We start from the raw sequence: 22756 nt of genomic DNA on the forward strand, positions 1-22756 counted from the left end.
TTCCGTCCTGATACCGCAGGACCTCGATTTGGCGCATCCAATGATGGTGATACATACTATCTCGAAGTTCGATGTCTCACGGTTGACCTACACACTTGGGCTAGGAACGTCTGCCCGACCACGGACGATTGCTGTAATGCATACACGGGTCGAAACCGTCACAGTCACCTCCTACGCCTCACCTACAATGAGCGGGGCTGGTGCTGTAGCACGACCGAGCTGTGCTCAGTGGCATCTCGCTGTTCCCGAAGACCACTGCTTGCAAGCCAAGTCATCGGTGTCGCTATCTGGCCATCAACGGATTGAGATTCCAGCCTCGAGAGTCTGGCAAGTGCGGCGAGCCGACTGCCATATCAAGACGTACTAACGGAAATTTCAGCGGGACACGGACAAGCATGATAATCTCACGTGGTCCTCCGTCGCAAACGTACCAGACAAACCGAAAGAAGTCATTCTAGGAAATGAGCGAAACGGGAAGTGCTAGCCCTGATTCTGAGCTGGTCCACGCGGACTTGTACGATGCGGATGAGACCTTTCCTCCTCTCGGCTACCGTTCCCAGACGGCTGGGATCAGATTTGGAGGGAGCCGGTAGGCTGAGGCTTGATGTCGCCGCTAAAGCACTATACCTCACGATATCCGATGGCACTCTGCCGCTCTTGCACGCCTCAGGTCACGAACGCATTTCAATCCGACGTTCACCTTTACCATGCTCTCATCTTCCACCAGTGATATCGACAATACTGCCGGTCATGTACCGTGCCTCCTCACTGACATCATGTGAGCTAGAGATCCCAATTGTCCACGAGTCAAAACATACCTGAACAGAAACGCAACCACATCAGCAACCTCCTCCGGCGTGCCCATCCTTCCAAGCGCGATCCTCTCCTCCTGGGCCTTGACTGCCGCAGGTCCCTCAACGACGCCCGCGTTGGTGGGCGTATTGATATATCCGGGCGCCACCGCATTGACTCGGATGCCTTTCGGCCCAAGCTCGAGTGCCATTGCTTTGGTGAAGCCGACGATAGCCCATTTTGTAGCACAATCTGATGCACATCACGATGTTAAACCGACATTGTTCAAAGCCAGCGTATTCGAATGGCCACCTACAGATTGCATACTCAGCTGCTGCTGTAACGCCCATGGTCGAGCTGACGTTCACGATGCTTCCGCCCTTGGGCAGATGTGGGATGCCTGTGCATTGCAGATCGTCAGCAGAAGCCGTGGAACACATCCTCCCCATCACTGCATACTTGCGCGGGTGACATTATAAGTTCCCTTCAGATTCGTATCGACAAGCTTATCCCAATACGCATCTGTCGTGTCCGTCAATGCAAAGGCAGTTGGGTTCACCCCGGCACAGTTGAACACCATGTCGAGCCGGCCCAGCTTCTGCACGACATCGGCCACGAATGCATCGCAGGCTTGGGAGGAGGCGACGTCCAGGAGTGATGTCAAATGATGACCGCCGCAGAGCGTGTTGGTTTCGGCTAGGCCAGCCTCGTTGATGTCGGAAATCGCGAGGGCAACTCCTTGAGAGGCGAGCTTGATTGCCGTGCTTCGACCAATCCCGCTCGCGGCTCCGGTAATCAAGACCACCTTGTTCGCGAAGCGAGTTGTCGACATTGCAATATGCCAGCGGTGTGAGAAGTCCTTCCTTGAGGCCCGGAAGCTTTGTTCAGTGGCGAGGGAGCTGGGGACGGCGAGACCACTCCTCTGTTGTCTTGACTTTGAATCTTATGCCAGCAGTATTTCGAAATGTGACCGGCGAGATGAATGGATAGAGCGATCGATAAGATGTGTTCACTGAGATGCGGGGCCATGCTGTGGGCCAAGGTCAGGCGGAGATAGGCCGGCGTACTGAGCTTTGAACCGTGACAGTAAATGAAGGTCAACAACGCTGCATTGCAAGATTGCATCGTACGTATGCTAACTCTGAGCACTGTCAAGGCCGCATGTATAGACAATGTCGCCCATCTCTGCCGATATGAGATGCCACCAACAACTATTTCGCAATGCTCATCAAATGCCAATTCCATCGTCACTTCTTTGCGCGGCCTTTTCCTTTGCCCTTCTTCGGTTTCTCCTCTTCCTCATCTCCATCGTCGTCGTCGCCTTTGGCACCTTTCTTCTTCTTGCTCGCGCCGGCTTTGGCAGAAGCCTTCTTCTTCTTCGGCTGCTTGACGTACTTGTCCTTGCTGAGATCGAGCTCTTGATCTTCATCTTTGACATCTGCATCATCGGGAGCCTCGTCCTCGGATACTTCAAACGCTTCCTCCAAATCGGGCTTGTCCTGAGCAGGCGCTTTCTTCGGTGCCACGACCTGCGAAGCCTTCATGAACGGCAGTGGGTGAGACTGCTGATTGTACCTGCATATCCTTGTTAGTGGACTCGAACCTCGCCAGCTGGATACTCTATGCACTTACAATCGGGTAAAGGTCGATTTGGCCTGCGTCTCGATCTTGATCTTCTCCATGTCGGAGTCGCCAACACCCAGTTCCAAGATAGCATCCCAGTCCTCCTTCGTCAAGAAGTATGAATCCATCAATTCGATGATCTCCGGCACGGCGTCTTTGCCGTCCGTCTGAAGCTTCTTGACGAGCTTCTCGAACAAGAGTGGCATATATGTCTGTCGTATCTCGTGACGATCCGCGGAAACGCGTAGGCGCATGTGGCCTTGAATCTCCTTGATGAAACGCGAGAGCTTTCCTTGGTTAGAGTTCTTACCCAGCCACGCGGTGAAGCGTGTTTGATGGCCAGCCAGGGTGCCGTACACAAAGCTCGCGGGACGGACAAAACTGAAGATAGCATGCGCTGGCATCAGAGACCATTGCTGCTGACTGCCGTGAATCATGCGATCCACGAGGTCACCGTCGCTGATGGACTCCGCTGCCTTGCTGACGAGGTCCAATTCTGCCAGCCTCTTCATCTTGGGGTTACTATTGAAGCGGTTCGAGCGCTGTGGATTCGAACCAAGGTAGTTCTCCTGCAACATAAGAGGCGCGAAGTCGTGATCGTTGAAGTAAAGCTCCGTCTTGTCGTTCAGCGAAGAATTGGCCGCGGGATTGAACAGTCCACCGCCAAGGATCTTGCCAACCATGTCCCAGGGCTTCAGAATGATGTGCTTCTGCCAGGCTTTGCTCATGTCCTTGCTGTCCTCGTACGAGAGATTCTGCTCGTCGAGTTTGGCGGTGCTGATCATGTTGACAACCTGACGGATATCCGCGCCAGAACCCTCGATCAGCGCGTTGATAACATTCGCTGGCATCTTGAGGCCTTCGCGGTATGCGATGGTAGTGATTCGACTGCGAATCATGTCGGTCGTTGGACGGCGGAAAGGCACATCATATGTGACGAAGTCGAAGGGCTTCATCTTTGGCAGTTTGCGATCATTGCAGATGAGAATCATCGGAACCTGTGTCTTCTTGCACACAGCAGCCAGTGCACCGACACCGCCACGATCACCTGCACTCATGCCGTCGACCTCATCCATGATGAGCACAAGCTTCTTCTTCGAAGCCTCCACGTCATCAACACCACGAGAGAAATAGCCCATCAAGGAGGTGGTGGAGAGGACGCCTTTGAGACCTGTCTCCACCAGTTTCTTCGAACGCGTGTCAGATGCGTTGGACTCCACGATGTCGTATCCTTCGAGCTTGGCCACCAGATGAGCAGCGGTAGTTTTACCAATACCGGGAGGACCGTGAATCATGATTGCTCTGTGAGTGCCGCTCCCATCCTTTCCAGGCATCTTGAAACCCGTCCTCTGGTTCTTTGGGAACATGCGCAGCCAGGTCTGGATCTTCTCAACTTGAGTCTTGTTGCCGCAGATTTGGTTGAGCGATTGAGGCGCGTATCGGACTGTCCACAGCCTGGAGTCGGGAGCATCTGGATTCACTGGAGCCTTGGCTTTTTGCGGTGCGGACTGGGTCACAGACGAAGATGCTTTGGCAGCCTTGGCTGCTTGTGCAGCTTGGGCAGCTCGTTGAGCTTTCTCCTGACGGTCCATTTCGGCGGCAGCCTCACGCACCTTCTCTTCTTCCTTTGCAATCTTCTCGGCCTGTTTCTCGGCCGCCGCGCTGTCTCCGCCATTCGCAGGTAATTTTTGAATCAGCGCAAAGAGGCCATCCTCGTTGATTACCTTCAAGTTGTAGTTCTTGATTGTCTCGAGTTTCTTCGGTCCAGCATCCTCGCCAAGGACAACGTAGCTAGTCTTCTTCGACGGAGCGGTGGTGACCTTGCCACCGTACTGCTTGACAAGATTTTGGCCTTGCTCTCTTCCGAGGCGCGACAATTGCCCGGTGAATACAAAGGTAAGGCCCGCCAAGCAGTTGTCTTGCCCAGATGGGAGATCCGTCGGGTCAATTGCTCCTGCTGGCACGGCCGAGTTTGCGTGTTGGCCGAATTGAAACTTTTTCTTGCCCTCTCCATCGTCATCGTCCTTCGGCGGGGGAGGTGGAGCATCGATTGTGGGAATGCTGGCAAAGATAGCCTTCAGCTCGGCACTGTCTTCGACCTCGGCTTTCTTCTGTTTCTTCGCAGCCGGTGCCTTCTTCGCAGGCGATGCGCGCTTCTTCGCCGGCTTTGCCTCTTCGACTTCGAGATCTAGATCATCCTCGTCATGCATTGCCGCTGACTTTCGCTTGTTGATACTCTTGCTCGATGTCTTCTTCGTTGGCTGATGTTCCAGGACATCCTCCTCCTCGTCGGGCACAACAAAGTCCTCGTCCTGGTCAACATCTTTCATATCCGTGTCACGATCTGGGTCGAAACCATCTTCGTCTTCATCCTTTTTCTTCTTCTGCCTGCCACTGCCATTCTTCCTAGGCACTATGACTGCGTCGTCATCGTCACTGGCCTCCTCGTAGTCATCGCCAAGACGTCGACGAGTAGCGGCACCGGCTTTGAACACATCCTCAGCAGCATCCTCCATGTCATCATCGGGGAAGTCGTTGGAGTCTAGTTCTGCGTAGTTCGACTCCTTCTTGACACGTGTTGAGCTCCTCCCATTCGGTGTAGCTTTTGCGGCCTTGCCTTTTGCCGCAGCCTTCTTCTTTGGCGTCTCTTCCTTGACACTTCCTCCAGTACCGGCCCTCTCACGTGTCTTTGGCCGCATCGCTTCAGAGCGTTTGGGCTTGCCAGAGCCGAAGAAATCGTCTGCAGTCGTCTCCTCCGCCACAGGGTCTGGTTGCTTTGCTTTGGCTTTTGAGGGTGTAGACTTCTTCTTGGCTACTGGTACGTCTTCCTCGTCTTCGTCATCGTCCACAACCTTCCTCGCTCGGCCGCGCTTCTTGCTGGGTTCGTCAGGCTTCGAGGGAGTGGGAGCTGCGGTGCCAGCAGGTTTGCCCCCGAAGAAGGAGCGGATGTCGGGAGGCATTGCGGCAGACTGCTTGTGCGATGGATTACATGAGTGGAGTGGAAGGAAAGAGAACGCCCAAGAGTGCGCGGGAACCAGGCGATCAGGCGGCAGTCAAGTGGGTGGTGAAAGGTGGATTCGGGCAGGAGGGTTGATACGTGAGCCACCTGAGGTACTTAGCTTAAAGTTGACGCGCAGCGCTTCTCGCGACTGCCAAGGCCGATAGTTCTACCTTCGATCTCGGAAGTCCGACCAAAGCTTGAGAGGGTGCAACATCACGAACAAGTTTCCGTCTCGTCACCATCACCACCAAGACCCACTCACTACTCGGCCTGCCAGTGTCATTGAGAATCATGGCGACCATGTCAATCACCAGCAGATCCCCAATACTAACCTCCATCACCACACGCGCCACTTGTGAGCCTCTTCCTCCTGCGTGGCACCCGTATTCAATGCTAATAACTGCCGGTACAGGCCTCCATTCCGCTCTGAAGTCTCTCTGCTCGCAGGCACAAACACAATCACGTACATTCTCCACCACTCGGCCGACATGGAATTGGCTGGCGCCCAAAGCCGGTGAATCGACAAAGTCCCGCAAAGGCCGATGCAAAGTTCCGACCGGTGGCAGTGTGAAGGGGACAACACTCGTCTGGGGAGACTACGGCATTCGATTGAAGGACCATGATCGACGCATCAGTGCGTCTCAGCTGAAAATTGCCGATGAGACGATCAAAAAGCGCCTGCGTGGCATGAAATACCGACTATACCACCGTGTGGCAGCGAATATCGGAGTCTACACCAGCGGGAACGATCAGCGAATGGGAAAGGGAAAGGGTTCATTCGACTACTGGGCAGTACGCATGCCTGTGAGCAGGATCTTGTTCGAGTTGAAGGGAGATATTCACGAGCAAGTGGTGCGGGATGCGATGCGTCTTGCAGGCAACAAGCTCCCTGGCATGTACGAATTCGTCAAGAGAGGAGATCCACCTGTCATGGGAATTACGAAATTGACAAATGGTGTAACGGAGGAAATGCTGCGGAGACCGCGTCAGCCTATACCCGCACCGAGTCTGGACTCGACCGCGAACAGAATGCCATCCACGACGCCTTGAAGAAAAGCGAGGATTACGCAACACTATTGTACATTCTAGCATTCGGTAGCAACGAATCACGGCCGCAGGACAACCGACGGTCGCATGATTTACCAAGGCTTGGCATATTTGTGGTGTTGGCGAGTGAATGAAAGATCAAAACCGCGCTAGACGCACAAGACCTGTGACGCCTGCCGACTTCATTTTCACCAATGTACATGGTAACCGGATTAGTGAACGACACTAGAAATCGACATGGCGCGACTCTGGACAAGCTTGAAAGCAAAGGTCAGCACGATCAGAAAGCCCCGCGCGCGATCACCCCTAACGAGCCAGACCGCTCCCGATCATCTTCGCGTCAACGATGCGCGCAGCGCATGCGAGACGACAGAAACAAGCAGGGAGCTTCTCGGTCCCGACGAACACGATATCGAGGCCATCGACAGCGCTAAGGCGCGGAGAAGGTCTCAACTCATAGATGAGCTGGAGGCAGACCGTGATCGATTGCAAGAGGACAGCTATCTATTCGGCTCCGTTGCTCATCGCCCAAGTAACATTCACCGATCCGGAGGGATGTATCTGGTCCGGGGCGAAGAGAGTGACTCAAAGAAGTCATTTGCCGAAGCTTTGCAACGAGAGAACAAAGCTCTGAGGAATGACCTTCGCCTTCAGCAACAGACCATCAATCAGCGCAACGCAGAGATCGAACGCCTACAAGTACAAAATTCCGAGATCAAGGCCGAGGTGTTTCTACAACAGGTCGCCAGCAATCAGCAAGGCGTTGCGCTGGAACAACATCAAATTGCTACCGAGCAGATGAACGCCGAGCTTCGCGCAGCGCATGGCCAGATTCGAACCCTCACCAGACAACTCAGCTTCGCCGGCGCTACCAACGTTGTAACGAGGAACGAAACCATGTCGCTACTGCGCCAAGCCAAGAATCGCGAGAGACTGCTCGAGGAGGCCAATGAAGAGCTCCTGCAAACCAATCGCCGCAGCGCTGAGCTCCAGCGCAGCAACGCTCACCTGCGCACCGAGTTTGAGGAGATCTACTCGCAACACGTGCTTTTCATGTCACATTTCGAGCAGATCGAAGAGGATGAATCTCAAGAAAGCAAAGATGCAACTCCCGAACAAGCTCCGTCCAGCGAGGCAATCCCACCCCTGGACACGACAGCGAGCTGATCTTCAAGAAACGATCTTTAACACGATGGTCGAGCGCATATGCAGAGGCTTCAATGGAATTGGATAATTGTCGAATTTGTGGTGTGGTTCAGGGAGAATGTCCGTCACATCCAGATCACACGCTGCCACGTTGCGTACGGTCCAATTAATAACAGAGAACGTCCAGCTAGGTTCTGTACCCTTACAAGGACGTTTTCGTTAACCTCTATGTATGCCGAACTCTATGCCCTGCTACACCCTGAGTGCTTCCCACGATGTGTCTTGCTGATGTGCCTTTCCAACCGTCCGATCATTCTGTTTTCCTCCCCTAATTAGGTCAGACGTGCGCCGTTGAGCGCCGGAGCTCGAGATTCGGTATTAGGAGCCGGAGCTTGACTGGAAGCTCTTCAAGACGGTGGGCCTGATGCAGACCCATAGCTTTCTTCATGCAAGTTAAACCGGTGAAGGCTGTGGTTGGACACCCACGAAAGTTATGTATCGCCACAAAGTACAGCGCCGAAGACGTCAAGTAACGATGCTGTTTCGCGACGAGCGGTCGTGGACGCCGAGGAAGCAATGCCTCTCATTCGACTGCTGCTTTCCCTCGTAGGCCACGCGCGTGCCAGCTAGTTGATCGTCTCGAATGCGTCACGATCCAACTTCCCATCGTTCGGACCGACGCCTCCTTACTCGATCTGAACAGCTCAGCAGTCCCTCATCAGGACGGTTGGAAAAGCCGACATTTGAGGCTCTGCGTCACAAGACTGCGGCATTCTAGCCGAGCATGATCACCGTCATTGGGAACCTGTCCATGCCTTGACCCGTATACATGATATTCCTCAAGTAGATCGAAGACCAGCCGAGATAGAGCCTGACATAGCTGCCCGTGTCGCGTGAGTGTTCGAGCTGTTCGCCCGCATCTTACCTATCGTTTCAGACGCCGCGATGTCCGGCAGCAGTAGTGACTCCGATAGCTCCAGTGACACCTCAGACTGCTCCAAGAGACATCCCCGGCCACAAGTGGCGTCTAATTTGGCCCCTCTAGGTGACCTTCGGGTCCAGCGGATGGTCGACGATCCAATGTGGCAACAGGACCCGCGAGACTTCCAGCAAAGAGCGAACGTTGCTCGATATTCCCTGCCAGCGCAATCATCGGTCTCTTCAAGTACTTCCGCAGCGTCAAGGTCATCGTCCATGGCTCTGAGCACCTCGTCTCGCAATTCTTACAACGCTCCGATTGGAAGTCCTCCGTCTTTGACCGGGTCCCGATCGACACTCACCTATCGTTCCTCTGCCCAGACTAGCCGTGCTGGATCAATGCTGCGCTCGACTCAGGACCTTCTCGAACAAGGTGAAGACGACCTCCTCGTACGCCCCATGACACTTGGCTTGGCAGACTGGCATTGTTGCTTCGGGTTTCTTGGCTGTCGCGAGACTTTCGACAGTAGATCGTCATGGGATATCCATTGCCGAGCCCACTTTCACGGCCAGCTTCCTCGGACTGCGCAGTGTCCTTTCGCATGCCAGTGGTATTTCACAGCAACCTCCGGACAAGAAGCATGGCAGCAGAGGTGGATACACATCGTGGACCAGCATCCGTATGGTGGGCAGATCTCCGGTAGACCTTCGACCAGCTTGATTCAACATCTCTGGCGTCAGAGAATCATTTCCGACGCCGAAGAGCAAGAGCTGCGGTCGTACGGCTTCCTGCGTCATGCCAGCGTTTATCTCCAATCCCACAATACCCAGGGTAATCGTCGGGAGCGGAGGAATAGAGAGACACGGTTCAGCAGTTGTGGCACGACCGGATCCCCGTATGCTGACGGCTGACTGCTGTGGCTTCCGACAAAGAAAATTCGCTCGCGCCGGTGCGCTCGCAAGGAAACATTGCGTATGTGGATGCGGATGAATGCTTCTTTTCTTGGTGCCTTATGTTTTCAACGGCGCTGATAGCTGTCTGCGAGACGAATATGGTAGCGGGAAGGAAAGCGTTGACGGACGAGCTTTTGCGATGATGTTTTCATGTGGGCGACATTCAGATTGTAAGGCGCCATGGCCAGTCTTTTTTTGAATCTTGAAGTTGGTGGACGGGACCGAGAGTCAGCAAGTGAGCAGCAAAGTCGCAGTTGATCTACCAGACTCTCAACAGCTCAAAATCAAATGCCACCAATTGGTACCGTTTGCGATGTAAAGTAAAGTGCTGTGCTAATCGCGGTGGTCAAATGACGTCCTGAGTCGAGAAAAGAGTAGATATAACATGAACGAAAGAGGACGGGACTCTCCAATGGATATGCTTACCGGCCTGATACCTGAGCAGGGTATTCTGCCCCGTTGTCTGCCTTCGATGCGAACGAGAGATGCACATGCCCACTCAAGTACAACCTGCTGCAGACGGCCCGAGCTGCGCCTCATGAGGCCGCCCAACTACTGCACGGCCATCACAAAGACACCGCCAATAGCAACGTCGATACTTGGCATCCAAAGCTCGCATGTCGTTTCCCATAATATGCTGTGAATGGTCTATGCTGCCCCTGCTTCGAGTTCTGCGATCCTCTTCTCCCACTCAGGCACTGCCCTCAATTGAAGGTCAAGCTCTTCCTTCTCGTCCTCAAGCTGCAAGCGCGTCTCCGCATCCAACCGCGTGAAGACGTATCCGCCCTGTCCATCGAATTGAAGGATCCAGCCGTGGTACCTCCACAGTGACCTCCGATGCGACACGGTCATCAAAGTGATGCCTAGACGCTTCGCCTCATCGTACATGATCCTTTCCACTTCCGGTGTTAGCGACGACGTGCACTCGTCAAGGATCGCGTATTTCGGTTTGTGGTAGAACAATCTCGCAGCGGCGATTCTTTGTTGGAAGCCCGTGCTCAAAGCGTCAGCCCATTCATGCTCTGCACTGAGGGCCGCAGTGTAGCCAGCACGCGATGTCGAGTGGCTGTTTTCGAGCAAACTTTCGAGGCCGATCTTCTTCATGATATCGACGAGGTCTTGATCAGTGATTCCCTTTGCCCTCATGTCGAGCAGGTTGTCCGGATAGAGAATTTGCTGCCGTAAAGTCCCCTTGCTCAAATACGGTCGTTGTGGAACGTAGAAAATGTCCTCGCTGCTTGGTTTGCGGACCATTCCACCGTATACTGGCCACAGACCACCGAGGATGCGGAACAGACTGCTCTTCCCGCAGCCATTCGGGCCAACAATCAAGAGGTGATCCCCTCGGGAGATATGGAACGATAGTGCCTTGACAAGTACATCGCCATTAGGCGACACAATGGGGACATTCTCGAACTTAATGTCTTCGCCTTCTTCCATGTCGCCCCTACCGCTCAGAACGGCCGCGTTTGCGTCTGTCGACGCTGAAGACACGAGAGCCTTCTCATAATGGCCTTGCTGTATATCTTGGATGACATCGAGCAGCATGCTCACTCTGCTGGTGTGGCCGGCTAGCTCCGACACCTCCTTGAATGAAAATAGCAATCGGCCTAGGGCATCGGAAGAGGACATCAAAAGTCTTCGATTAGTGATGAAAGACTCCGTTCTGTCACCAGCACTGCTGCCGCCAGGAGCGGCACCTGGTAGTTTGAAGAACACGGGAACACTGCACACAGTCGTCGTTAGCGGGCTCTTTGAAGACTGCCTGAGGACGAAACGATAAACTTACGAGCAAAGTAGGAGACCGAGTGCACCCCATGTGTACTTCACCACGAACTCTTCCAGAACTCCGTGATAAAGTCGTCTTCGCAGTATCCGGTTCACGTGTTTGATAAGAGTAAAGTAGCCCTTGTCCACATTGTCCTTTTCTGCCTCGTGACCATCGTAGAGGGCAATCTCTTCGCTAAAGTTGATGAGGCGGGAATGCGCCGCCCTGAACTCGCCTTCCAGTTTGGCTTCCTCTGCGACGAACTTGCCGAAGGGAGGAGTCAGAGCGCGCATGAGACTGGCGCTGACCTGAATCATCAGGCTCATCGCGAAGAGGCCTTCGCCGCCAACACTTCGCGAGAGTGACCAGTTGTAGATGACCAGATCGAGAATCGGTTTCGACAGGCTCGAGTACAATTCCGCGAGGCTGTTTGAGAATTTCGTAACATCAACTGTAATCAACTGATCCGCGTTCTTGATCCGATCGTCCAAGGCGGACAGCGTGTAGAAAGTCATATCGCCGAGGTATTGTTTGTGTATGTGGTTTGTCAATCTCGTGCGGTAGGCCAACGAGAGACCGGTCTGGTGGTATTGCAACATGCTATTGGTGAAAGTCGCCGGTACGGCCACGATCATCCACCACACCAGACCCTTGAGGAACGCCTTCCCTTTGCCTCGAACCAAAGAGCTCACGAGTTGTCCATCCAGTTCGGCCACGTAGAGGCTGATCAGTGTTCGCATCACCAAGAACACCGAATGGCTCAACAACAATCGAGCCTCCTTGCTCCGCCACGACGGTATACATATCTTCAGCAGCCGTCCCAATGTGCGAAAGAATTCCCTGTTGAGCTCGACCTTTTTCTTGCCACTGCTCTCCTCCCTTCTCCCAGCTCCACCCTGTTGTGCTTGCAGTTTGCGCCGTTGTTCTGCCGCCTTTTGCTCTTTGATGGCTCCGCGAACTCGATGGAGGAGCGCGACGACGAGCGCAGCATATACACCGCGTGATATGCGTGTCCGGTTGCGTATGTACAGGCTCGTAAGATCGCTCGCAAGCTGCTTCAACGAGCGAGTCGAGAGCGGCTTCGACAGTGCTTGCTCGGCCATCGTGGCGAGCAAAGCCGGCGGCGGCGACTGGGTTCCCTAGGAAAGCTCTCGCCGATACATGGATGAAGCCATCGTGTACAACAAAGTATGGACCTGACGATCAAGACAAAAGCGTGAAGATGCAGTATGATCTGCCAGCTTCTTTCACATGCTCACTCTGTAGCCAACCTTTGGAAGCCCCTCGGCCCGGGTAAAGCCGCAGTCTGGGGCATCACATGCCGCCATCCCGATGGAGGCATCGCAAAATGCCGGACACTCACTGGCACAGTGCGCGTTGTCAATGCAAATGTATATATACTTTGACTCCCAGAGACTAAGTGTTGAACACTATAGAACAAGTCTTCGACGGAACAGCAGATTGTTTATCGCAAGTTGGTATACTTATGACATCGATACATGCTCACGAGTTCTCCTGATGCCCGCGCCGTACCGCTGCTTGAGCCGATCGGCATGTTCTTCTGGCCGAAGACTCGCCCGAGGCCATGAGGCGTTCGCATGCTCCTTGCTGTCTAGTTGCAGTCGCCTGCGTCGACTCTGAGAACGCATTCGGCGCAGAGCACTCCATGTGAGGTTCTTCTGGGTGATCAAAGGATCACTGCCTGTCTCACATGGCGTGAGATGTCGTCGAGGTCGCGTGACTGTCGACTGACTCGGCGACGCTGCGATGCTCCAAGGCTTGCAGAGCTTGACATGAAGCCACGTCTCAGCTCAGGACATCTGATTCTGAGCCTGAGATCGCACTTCGAGCTTCTTGGGCTTCCGAGCTTTCTCTCGTTGCTCAGAACGTTCCTGCTCAGTGGCGTTCGGAGGTTGTGCTCTGACCTCCAGCTTACGAGGTCGCTTTCGCGCGGGCACATTTGTTGCTAGCTCTTCAGGCTCTGTGCCTTGTCGCGGGGCTTCTTGTGCACTTGTACGTTGCTGCCCGGTCTCAAACACAGCGTCTGCTTCTGCAGCTCGATCTTGATCAAGTGAGGTACTGCTTGCGGCCTGGTCTCCACCCTTGGGAATCTTGATCCACGGACCATGAACGGCACCAACACCGCTCCCAATGAGACCTCCGAGAGCGGTCGTAGGTATTGAGACGACTCCACCTACCACAGTCCCAACCACTGTTCCCAGTCCGATGCCAACACCCGCGCCAATGCCCCCTCCAGCTGCCAGGCCCTGCCATGCACCAGACTGGATCATCTTCGCAAACTTGCTCTCGCCATGAGCTTCAACCTCTTTCCGGTACGCCTCTTTCACGACACGCTCACGCTCTTTCGGATCGGAGATGGTCGCGACCTTCTCACGCAGCATAGCCATTGCACGGTGTGGATCGCGGGCGGACGCCTCAGTGGTGATGGGCGTTGTACTCTGCTGCTGCTTGGACGAGGCCCCAGACGGCATGCTGACAGGAGTGGACGTTCAGGGTGTGTTTCAGTGTGCACAGGTTGTTGTGTCGCCGCGATCCTCCCTGATGGACGAGACAATAACTACACCTTTGGAATGGGGCAATTGGCGTTGACCTGCAGTCGGGGACGAATGGTACATTGTACATCATCGTGCGACGTACGACGGTCCGATTGACCGTATGCACGCTCGTCTACCTTGTGGAGTGGACGAGATCAAGGCATGGAATGCGGTTGGCCGACTGCGCCAAGCCGAGCAGCCAACTTTACCTCACCTTCGGATCTCACCTTCTTCTTGACGACACATGATAGCTGTCAGACAACTCAACGGCACATACACATACTCATACTCATGCTGTGATTGCTCGGAAGATGATCGGGCAGGCGAATGGTCTCCTTCTCTCCGAGACAATCTCACACGACGACTGAGTGCCCTGACCCTGCGAGGAAGCCTCGACCTGCAACTTCCTCTGCATAAGGACAAAATTCCTCCGTGCGCACAAGGCGATGCTGACAGTCTCTTGGGGATCTCAGCGTGGAAATTTGGACGAACGCAACACCTGCAGCCACTGCGACCTCACTGGACCTTGGCAATGAGCACATGTATTGCAGTGGCAGGCAGTCCAGGGACGTATTACCTTTGCAGCCCTTGAGCCCAATGCATTGTGGTCCGGGATGTTGGGAAGAACTATCTGAGTCACTGACTCATCTCCTCCCGGCCACTACTTGATCGACGCCGTATCGCGCGAAGCATCGCTGACCGCAGTATGGCCTGATAATCAGCAAAGCCAACTCGAAGACGTTTCCACCGCTGCTTTGAGAGCCTTCAGTACTACGCCAATAGGATCATGTCATGCCATCAATCTTCTTGTGCGATCGCTGCCTCCTTGTGGCCTGACTAGCGCGAGACGTGGGCGAGGATAGCGAAGCGCAAGGTAAGGATCGTGGGTCACCATAACCGAAGTGTCACTCCTGCTCGGTCTCATAGTCACACAGACCACCATGAGTTGTCAAATTCTCCGAGCTGTTGATACGCCATGTTGATACGGGCGCTTCGAAGGAACGATTGCAGGATTTGACCGAATAAATCCGTAACAGACAAGAAATGGCTTTTTCCTGATGAGGTAAATACACAGTTACTGTCCCTATCCACAGGAGCGTTTGTACCACTGCCTCCCTCGATTCTCACAACGAAGACTCGCCATCGATCGTACGAGCATCCCGCCGCTATGGCTGAACATCATGATCGCTTTCCAGCTCACTGCATCGTCCAGCAGAAGCCGAACAGCATAAATGAGCCCTTCGTCACCCATCTTTTCACAAGTCCTCCAGCACACAAACACGTATTGACTTCGAACGACTACTACAACAAGATGCACTTCAAGGTAGAATGTCCCCATCACCAGTGTGCCCGCTCCCATGGCTTTCACTGACAGTCAAAGACTATCGTCGCATTCCTGATGCTCGGCGTCCAGGCTCTCGCGTTGCCTGAAGCCGAACCTCAGAGAGAAACCACTACTTCGACCACTCGAACCGGTACCACAACTACCCGAACCAGTACTACCAGCACTTCGTGCCCCACCGCCACGGCAATCCCGGCTTCCCTGCAGGTCATCACCTACCGTCAGATCCGCTGCGGCTCCAACCAAGTCAACAGGCAGGGAGATAAGCCAAATGCCAATCAAGAATTTGTCCGCATTACTTCGCGCAATTCCGACTGCCGCGATATTGAAAGTGGTCGACAAGGCTTGGATAGCGTGAGCTTCGAAGTACAAGGCACGCTTCCTGCCAATCGCGACTGCGTTATGCAGTGGTTCACGGAAAGGGGCTGCGATAGAGGCCGGTCCCGCACCGAGTTCCGCTTGACGGATCAGAATCGCTGCTTCAACACCAGGGGCATTAGATCGTTCCGAACGGTCTGCCGTCGCCGTCGTTCCGATTAGGATCCGCGATGCGGTACTGCGGTTCCGGCGAGGAGGTCAAGATCGCGACAACAGACGGAAGGCGTTCAAGGTTGACTTTCGTGCTTAGCACATCACTCTCCTTCAGCAAAATATCGAGAAGCACACAACCAAGCAACGAAACAGCACCGAGCCACGTATGCTAAAGCAGCACGGCACAGTCCGACATTGATTCGAGAAATGGGAATGATTTCCTCAAAGACAGCTGGTCTTCTTCGGTCTTTACAGATGTTGGCAGACACTGATGTACTACCGCCAATTTCGCTGATGGGGTATCGTTGATGAAGAATGCAAACGCTCATGCTCCACATAGCCTTGCCCACATGCAAGCACACATCGTACAATCGTCATTCGTGCAATATCTTCGTCATGATCCTTCGCCGTCGGCCTTCTTTCCGTTCTGATCTGATGCCGCGCCTGTCCTGCTATCCTCTGCCGAGCGAGGCACTGGAGGCAACGTCCACACCCATTGACGATGACGTTTCTGTCGTCCAGCAACTGGAGTGGCAGGACAGGTCTCATCGTCCTCCTCATCGGACGAGTCACGCTTGTCGCCAGTGCGTGGCGACAATGGTCCAGACTTCTTGGTCGTAGGCTTCTCGTCCGGAGGCTGTGCTGATTTGTTGGGATGCCTTTCCTGCGGCGGACGTAATTCGAGGGTCGAGGTAGGAGGGCTGATATCAGAGTGGCGCAAGGTAAATCGGACAGTCTTCACGTCCTCTGTGATAGGATCGCGAAATGCCACTCTCTTCGCCGCCGGAAACATCGGTCGACAGATTGCAAACGTGGTCGTTTGTGTCCGGATCCGTGTGGTCGGGGAGTTTCTCAGCGCCGATTTGAGACCGTACGGCAAGGTATAAGGTACGCAGGATATCGACAGCGCCTCGGACGACACTGATGAACACGACGACGTGCTTGAAAGTGTCGCTTCCGTGGGCGAGGACTTTGCTTCGCAAGTCTGTCCAAGCGGAAGGGGATTCAGAGGTGATTTCGACGACTCATGAACTTTTGGCGCATCGGTAGCATTCTGGAAAGTATTGCGGCTGGTCGGAGAGGAAGCAGACAGAGTTTCTAGTCTTAGGCTGGTAGAGCGTTTTCCAAAGGTGGGGAGTATGGACCGAGTGTTGAGTGATAGCTTGGGCCGAGATGGAGAGGTAGGCAGCAACGGCTGTAAAGTGGAGTTTGTATGAGTCGCGGAGGTCGTGTGCATCCTATCGAGTGACATGGAGCCCATGAGGTTCCGATCGAGGCAGTAGTGAGCAGGCAGAGACATCGAATGAGTCGGTGTGTAAGACAGTAGCATCGTGACCGGATCACGTCGACAATAAGCAGGTGTCCGGGCGAGCACTCAGAAGAAAGATGCGGGCAGTAGGCAAAGGACCACGGGGCGGAAGAAGAGGAACAAAATGGCAAAAGAACGGCAAAAGCGAAAGAAGCTGCATACGTACGATACAGATGCAGTGCGATAGGTGCCGTCAACGATCACCGGGGCGCGTGCGACCAGGAAAGGGTGGGGACCTCATGCAGACGACATTTCACCTTAATTAGCACCATAGCTGTCGCGTCTCGAGGTTGCAGCGAAGTCAAAGCCGCGTGGACGGAGCTCAGTCTCGTATTAGCGGGTGGTGGGAGAGGTAAAACTGCCTGATTTAGGATAGGAACCGGCGATATGCTTTCTGGCAGGCAAGGTAGGTAGGTCGTGAGTATTGGGTGGCTGGGGAGGTGCTGGCGGGTACGAAGAGATTTTCAACAACCATGTGCTTCTGTCCGAGACACATCCAGGCGAAACGCCCTGCGGAAGCAAGCAGGAATCTCATGGCGGTTGGCGAGGTGCGCCATGTTGGACAATCAGCTGCCATGCATGGGGCCAATTTGTGATTTGCCGCGCGGGACTGGCAGCAGAAATAGAACACAAAACCGCCGCCACCCCTTCTTCCAGGTACCCAAGTACCGAAAGCCTTTCGCAAGTGTGCAAGCGACCCTGACGGCGGTCAAGGTTCAACCCTCTCGCCAAGTGGATCAACCCAAAGTCCGCCCTGAAATTCGAAGCGCGTGGATGTGCTATCTTGAGCATACACAACACTCACCAACGTCTTCGTTGTTCTAGCTTGAACAAATCGAGCACAATCGGCGAAACACGAGGAGTCGATATGGCCGGTGCGAAACGACGAGAGCGTTGCTGAGCGTACCTCCGCTTATCCGAAAGTCTGAACGCTTGGCATGGTAAATAAAGCTATTAGATAGATTTCAAAGGTGTATTTAACGACAACACTACATGCTATCCTTGTATCTATTGCTACAGGACGGTTTAGAATTAAGTAACCTTCTGCACAGGCCTTAAATGTAACTAATTAAGGCCTTGTAGGCTATATAGTCGCTAAATTCCTTACTCTCTTGCTAATAATGCTGCAGTTCTAATTTAGCTGTTTCTTGCACAACTTTACTAGCACTAGTTACTAACAGCCTAAAGTCTTTAGTTATCTTCTTCTCGTCCTTATAAAGGTGTTTAATAGGCTAGAGGTTAGGTAAATTAGCCGGTATGTCGAGAAAGAGGATTCTAAGCTCCTTAATTAACGGTACAAGCAGCCTCCTTGCCTTGTAGTAAACACCTATGTTGTCTTTAATAATATATACTGTCTTCTTACTAAGGCGCTAGACTTCCTTGTAATATAGAAAGAGGTATGTTTTGTAGATCCTTAGTACGTAAAACACGAAGTCTAAACTACCCTTCTTATAATCCCTTACTAGCTTCTCTTTTTTAAATGCCCTCTACGCTATAAACCGCTGTTATTTACCCTTCCTTTGCCCCCGAGGTAGTCTAGCGTTATGCGCATCTACTGCGTTGTTTAGCTCTTAAAGGTGTGTCTATTCTGCGGTGTAAGGGACTAAGGATTGCTCGATTTAATAGTTTATAAGAGCGTCTAGTTTGGCTTGTTCTTTAGCGAGTTTAGTAGCTAGCGCTACTGTTAGTTTATCAGATTTAGGCACCTAAAGAACGATTAGTCTAAGAGCCCTTAGTTTACTCGATATAGCAGCCTATTGCATGCGTAAAAACCTCGGATCTATAGAGTCTTTATAGACGTTAACACTACGCGGTGCTAATACGTGTAAAGGATAGCTAGTGCCCCCTATGTCGACCGGTGTCTCGTTATAAAGGATAATCTTAGTCGTAGCTAGATCCAGCTTTAAAACCTCGTAGATATATCGATTCCTGTCCGGTAAATCTAGCTTCTCGAGGGCTGTCTTTTAAAGGGCGTATTTTCGAGGTATTAGTCGTTCGTCGAGTAGATTAGCATTACTATGTTGTTTGCCTTAACAGATATTATAGACCTAAGGAGCGTAGAGCTCGCGGAGTAGTATGCGAGCACCGTATTTAGTTATAAGGTGGACTTAACGAAGGGCCTAATTCGCGGCTTAAGGCTGTAATAACTACCGGCTACTATTGCGTATGTAATTGCGGATAGACTATAATAATGCCGATCTAGGTACAACACGAGGTAGTCTTCTACTCCGTGCAGCTAGCTTACAATATAGAAGGATATCTTCGTAATTATTCGAGTTTGCACGCTCTAAAGTACGTCGATAGTAGGTGCGAGCTCTATTAGCCGTCACACTACGACGACGCGTCGCAATATCTTAGTAGGTAAATCTATCGAAGAAGCGGTTACTTAGGATTAAAACGCGCGTCGCAAAACTGTATTCGGTTATATAGTTGTTAAGATATCTCGTGTTGAAGATAGGTGGTGTGTCAAAACAAAGGTTATAACATTGCCAAGCGTTCGGATTAGCGTATAAGCGGAGGTAGGAAGCAGTATATTTGGTCATCACTCGGCAGTGAGCCTTCCACTGCGGATTTGAGGATTCTCGGTGTGACAGCCTTGACCCAAGTCCGGTGGGTAATTTGATGATGATCGTATGCCTCGCCTTGCATGCCATACCTTAGGCATGGACTTGAGATAGCTGCTGGTCGTCGAGGCAAGATCTACACTTGATGTAGGCAACGTCCTAGACTGCCCTGAGCAACGCAAGCCCGTATCCCACCGGCCGCGGCCGGTGGAGAATGTGGATTGGGTCCTTGAGCGTGCCGTCGTCGTCGTCATTGTCAATGACGTTTTCCATAGCGCCGCAATGCGCGTGAACAAGGTGTCTCGATGCCGTGCAAGGGTGCACAATAGGGCATGGTTGCTGAACATCGGCAAATCTTGCTGTCACAATTCTGCGCCAAGATGACCTTGATTCGACCCTGAGGCATCAATACCAAACACAATGACACCTCGTCGACATGCAATGAAAACCACACTCGACTCCACTACTCAAGCAGCCATGAAGCCGGCGCACTAGGACCACGGCGGGACATCAGAATGGAGGCTCCGTTCCGGGGCGGCACGCGCTACGATGGATAAGAAGAAGCTGCCTCCCAGGAAAGACAACAGAGTCATCGTGCACTTTGACTACGATGCCTTCTACGCCTCTGTATTCGAAGCGGAAAAGCCTGAGCTGAAGTCTCTTCCATTTGCTGTTCAGCAGAAGCAGGTACGTAGCAGGGCGAGGTACGGACCATGTTCCGCATCTGCTCTTTGTACCACGCGTTGAGCGTGCTACATCAATGCTTCTATTCTATCTCGAATGCGGCTAACTTCCAGGCCAGATCATCGTAACTTGCAACTACGTCGCCAGAAGTCGTGGCCTTCACAAGTTGCAGCTGATCAGAGATGCAAAGAGCATCTGCCCGGAAGTGGTGATTGAACTTGGCGAGGATATCACACGGTTCCGAGATGCGAGCAAGGACTTGTATGGCTTCATACGCGGCTTCTCTTGGAACAACAAAGTCGAGCGACTGGGATTTGACGAGGTAGAATCAGAACCACTCATAATATGAGATTGGGGCTAATGACTGCAGGTGTGGATGGATGTGACCGATATCGTGGAGTTCAGTACGTACAGGCCGAGTCTATCTTTAATTCATCACTTGTGCTGATTGCATTCAGATCAGCAATGTTTGAACTTCAATGACCTCCAGCATTCTTTCTTCCAAACCTCCAGAGAGGACCCTACTGTCGGCTTTGAGTACGATGCCTCATCTATCGCAGGGCATACATACCCGGACGACCACGCTCGCGTCAGCCCGGAGGGTCAAATGGACGATCTGAATGTACGCCTACGCCTCGGTAGCCATCTAGCTCTTCGCGTGCGACACCAGCTCGAGCAGCAGAAAGGCTACACTTCCACGGTCGGCATCGCCACGTGCAAGCTATTGTCCAAATTGGCTGGCAATCTCAACAAGCCCAAAGGTCAGACCACCATAATGCCACCATTCTTTTCTCTCGACAGTAGGGCCGGCAATGTCACCACTTTCCTGGATCAACATGATATCGGCAAGATTCCCGGCATAGGCTTCAAATTGGCCCAGAAGCTGCGAGACTTTTTCCTCGATCGACCCGCCGAGTTTGACAAAGGTCTTATCTACGGCGGCACTCGTGAAGCCGTTAGCGTCGCCGATGTTCGCAAGCATCCAGATGTCAACCCAGAGACTCTTGAAAAGCTTCTTGCCGGACCGGGATCTCCGCACGGCATTGGCGAGAAAATCTGGCATCTATTAAATGGCATCGATAACACTGAAGTCGGCATGGCAAGGGCGGTCCCAATGCAGATCAGCATGGAAGATAGCTACATCCGACTTGATACCATGCCTGAACTGACCAAAGAGCTGTCAATGCTGGCTCGCAGTTTGCTTACTCGCATGCGTGTCGATCTACTTGGCTCCGAGGATGATCTTGGACCCCCTGAAACCAGATCACAAAGCGATCATTTGGACACACAGCACGCCCCTGCGGCCAGGACCAAGTGGCTGGCACATCCTAGAACGATTCGACTTACCACCAGACCACGACAGCCCCTTCAGCCAGATGGCTCCCGTGTACGCTCGTTCAAACGTATCTCACACTCTGGACCACTTCCCATTTTCGTGTTCAACCTGAATGACAGCATTGAAGTATTAGCAGACAGACTGGTGAAAGAGTGTCTGATCACGATGTTTCGCAAATTGCACCCAGAGAAGGCTGGTTGGAATCTTAGCTTGGTCAATCTCGCCGTCACCAACATGAGTGAGACAGCAGGCGAGAGTAAGACTGCTAAAGGTCGTGATATCGGGAACATGTTCCGCAGACAGGAAGACGTGCTGAAGGACTTTCGCGTCACGGATTGGGATACCCATTTACCCGGGAACGATGAACAAGCCGAGCCGACCGCCACAACAGAAAGACAACAGAGCACAGAGCCTGTCCATGCACGCCAGCCGGACGACGAGATTGCAGATCAAGAGTCTGATGAGGCGGAGTGGGACGACGGTATTCCTGAAGAAGACGCTCGGGAATGCTGCGATTTATGTGGAATGCACGTACCGTTGTTCGCCATGGGAGCTCACCGGCGATTCCATTCGCAAACTGCTTGATTGACGATATGGACCCATACTCTTCATGGCCGCAGACACCCTCAAGCGTTCAGCATCTGTGCCGTGACTTGTATCCGGCGAGCCGATATACATGATATCAAGGACAAGTAGTACTTTCGATTGCGCCTCACGAAGGAGCAATAGCGGATGGGCAGTTCAAACAGCGAACATAGCGTTGCAGAGTGTCAGAATCAAAAGTTCAATGAGAGCCGGATCCGCTATCTTGATGACTGCCTGCTGCAGTCTCTCAACCTGCAGTATGCCTGCAGGTCAGCTTCAACGTATGCAAAGTGCCGGCTTCCTCCGCCTCAGACCATCTGCTCCGCTCGTGGTAGGTCTGGACGCAACGATATGCCAGCCTTTACGTCCTCTGGAACATACATATCAAGTCCTCGACGCTCGTCTTGAAAGTGCTTCAGAAAAGTGGTCCTCCTTTGGGAGCGTATTGGACGTGTGTTCGCTCAGCACCTTTCAGATCGTCCGAGGCCATTCCCGTCAAGTAAATCGTGACATTCTCGTCAATGATCCAGTAGAACGGTAGGCCTTCTGCGAATATACCGCAGACGATTGTGAACGAAGTGAGTTCAATTTTGCGATTTCC

At 53.0% G+C, this 22756-nt stretch overlaps 8 protein-coding genes across 8 annotated transcripts; 3 read left to right on the forward strand and 5 right to left on the reverse strand.

Annotated features, from left to right (window-relative positions):
- Positions 1–713: 713 nt before the first annotated feature.
- Positions 714–1624, reverse strand: MYCGRDRAFT_89635 (uncharacterized protein; the record flags this gene model as incomplete). Its single annotated transcript, XM_003857185.1, has 4 exons — positions 714–768; positions 819–1044; positions 1109–1192; positions 1252–1624. 4 exons carry the CDS (start codon positions 1622–1624, stop codon positions 714–716), a joined length of 738 nt encoding a protein of 245 aa, XP_003857233.1.
- Positions 1625–2039: 415 nt separating this feature from the next.
- Positions 2040–5375, reverse strand: MYCGRDRAFT_32502 (uncharacterized protein; the record flags this gene model as incomplete). The annotated part of the gene is made up of 3 exons (XM_003857184.1): positions 2040–2367; positions 2425–4694; positions 4737–5375. 3 exons carry the CDS (start codon positions 5373–5375, stop codon positions 2040–2042), a joined length of 3237 nt encoding a protein of 1078 aa, XP_003857232.1.
- Positions 5376–5686: 311 nt separating this feature from the next.
- On the forward strand, positions 5687–6466 carry MYCGRDRAFT_66529 (uncharacterized protein; the record flags this gene model as incomplete). The annotated part of the gene is made up of 2 exons (XM_003856380.1): positions 5687–5771; positions 5829–6466. The coding sequence occupies 2 exons, from the start codon at positions 5708–5710 to the stop codon at positions 6464–6466; spliced, it is 702 nt and encodes a 233-aa protein (XP_003856428.1).
- A 234-nt stretch (positions 6467–6700) lies between these two features.
- Positions 6701–7630, forward strand: MYCGRDRAFT_89637 (uncharacterized protein; the record flags this gene model as incomplete). Its single annotated transcript, XM_003856381.1, has 1 exon — positions 6701–7630. The coding sequence occupies one exon, from the start codon at positions 6701–6703 to the stop codon at positions 7628–7630; it is 930 nt and encodes a 309-aa protein (XP_003856429.1).
- Positions 7631–10091: 2461 nt separating this feature from the next.
- MYCGRDRAFT_190509 (putative ABC transporter) lies at positions 10092–12454 on the reverse strand (the record flags this gene model as incomplete). Its single annotated transcript, XM_003857183.1, has 2 exons — positions 10092–11207; positions 11271–12454. The coding sequence occupies 2 exons, from the start codon at positions 12350–12352 to the stop codon at positions 10130–10132; spliced, it is 2160 nt and encodes a 719-aa protein (XP_003857231.1).
- Positions 12455–13345: 891 nt separating this feature from the next.
- Positions 13346–13919, reverse strand: MYCGRDRAFT_53477 (uncharacterized protein; the record flags this gene model as incomplete). Its single annotated transcript, XM_003857182.1, has 1 exon — positions 13346–13919. A coding segment is annotated over one exon (396 nt), but the record flags the coding sequence as incomplete, so codon positions are not given.
- Positions 13920–16071: 2152 nt separating this feature from the next.
- On the reverse strand, positions 16072–16470 carry MYCGRDRAFT_89640 (uncharacterized protein; the record flags this gene model as incomplete). The annotated part of the gene is made up of 1 exon (XM_003857181.1): positions 16072–16470. One exon carries the CDS (start codon positions 16468–16470, stop codon positions 16072–16074), a length of 399 nt encoding a protein of 132 aa, XP_003857229.1.
- Positions 16471–20038: 3568 nt separating this feature from the next.
- Positions 20039–22155, forward strand: MYCGRDRAFT_66536 (uncharacterized protein; the record flags this gene model as incomplete). Its single annotated transcript, XM_003856382.1, has 5 exons — positions 20039–20237; positions 20353–20556; positions 20605–20638; positions 20693–21897; positions 21946–22155. 5 exons carry the CDS (start codon positions 20100–20102, stop codon positions 22153–22155), a joined length of 1791 nt encoding a protein of 596 aa, XP_003856430.1.
- Between the last annotated feature and the right edge of the window lie 601 nt (positions 22156–22756).

This window comes from Zymoseptoria tritici, chromosome 1 (assembly GCF_000219625.1).
Source record: "Zymoseptoria tritici IPO323 chromosome 1, whole genome shotgun sequence".
Classification (NCBI taxonomy): Eukaryota; Fungi; Ascomycota; class Dothideomycetes; order Mycosphaerellales; family Mycosphaerellaceae; genus Zymoseptoria; species Zymoseptoria tritici.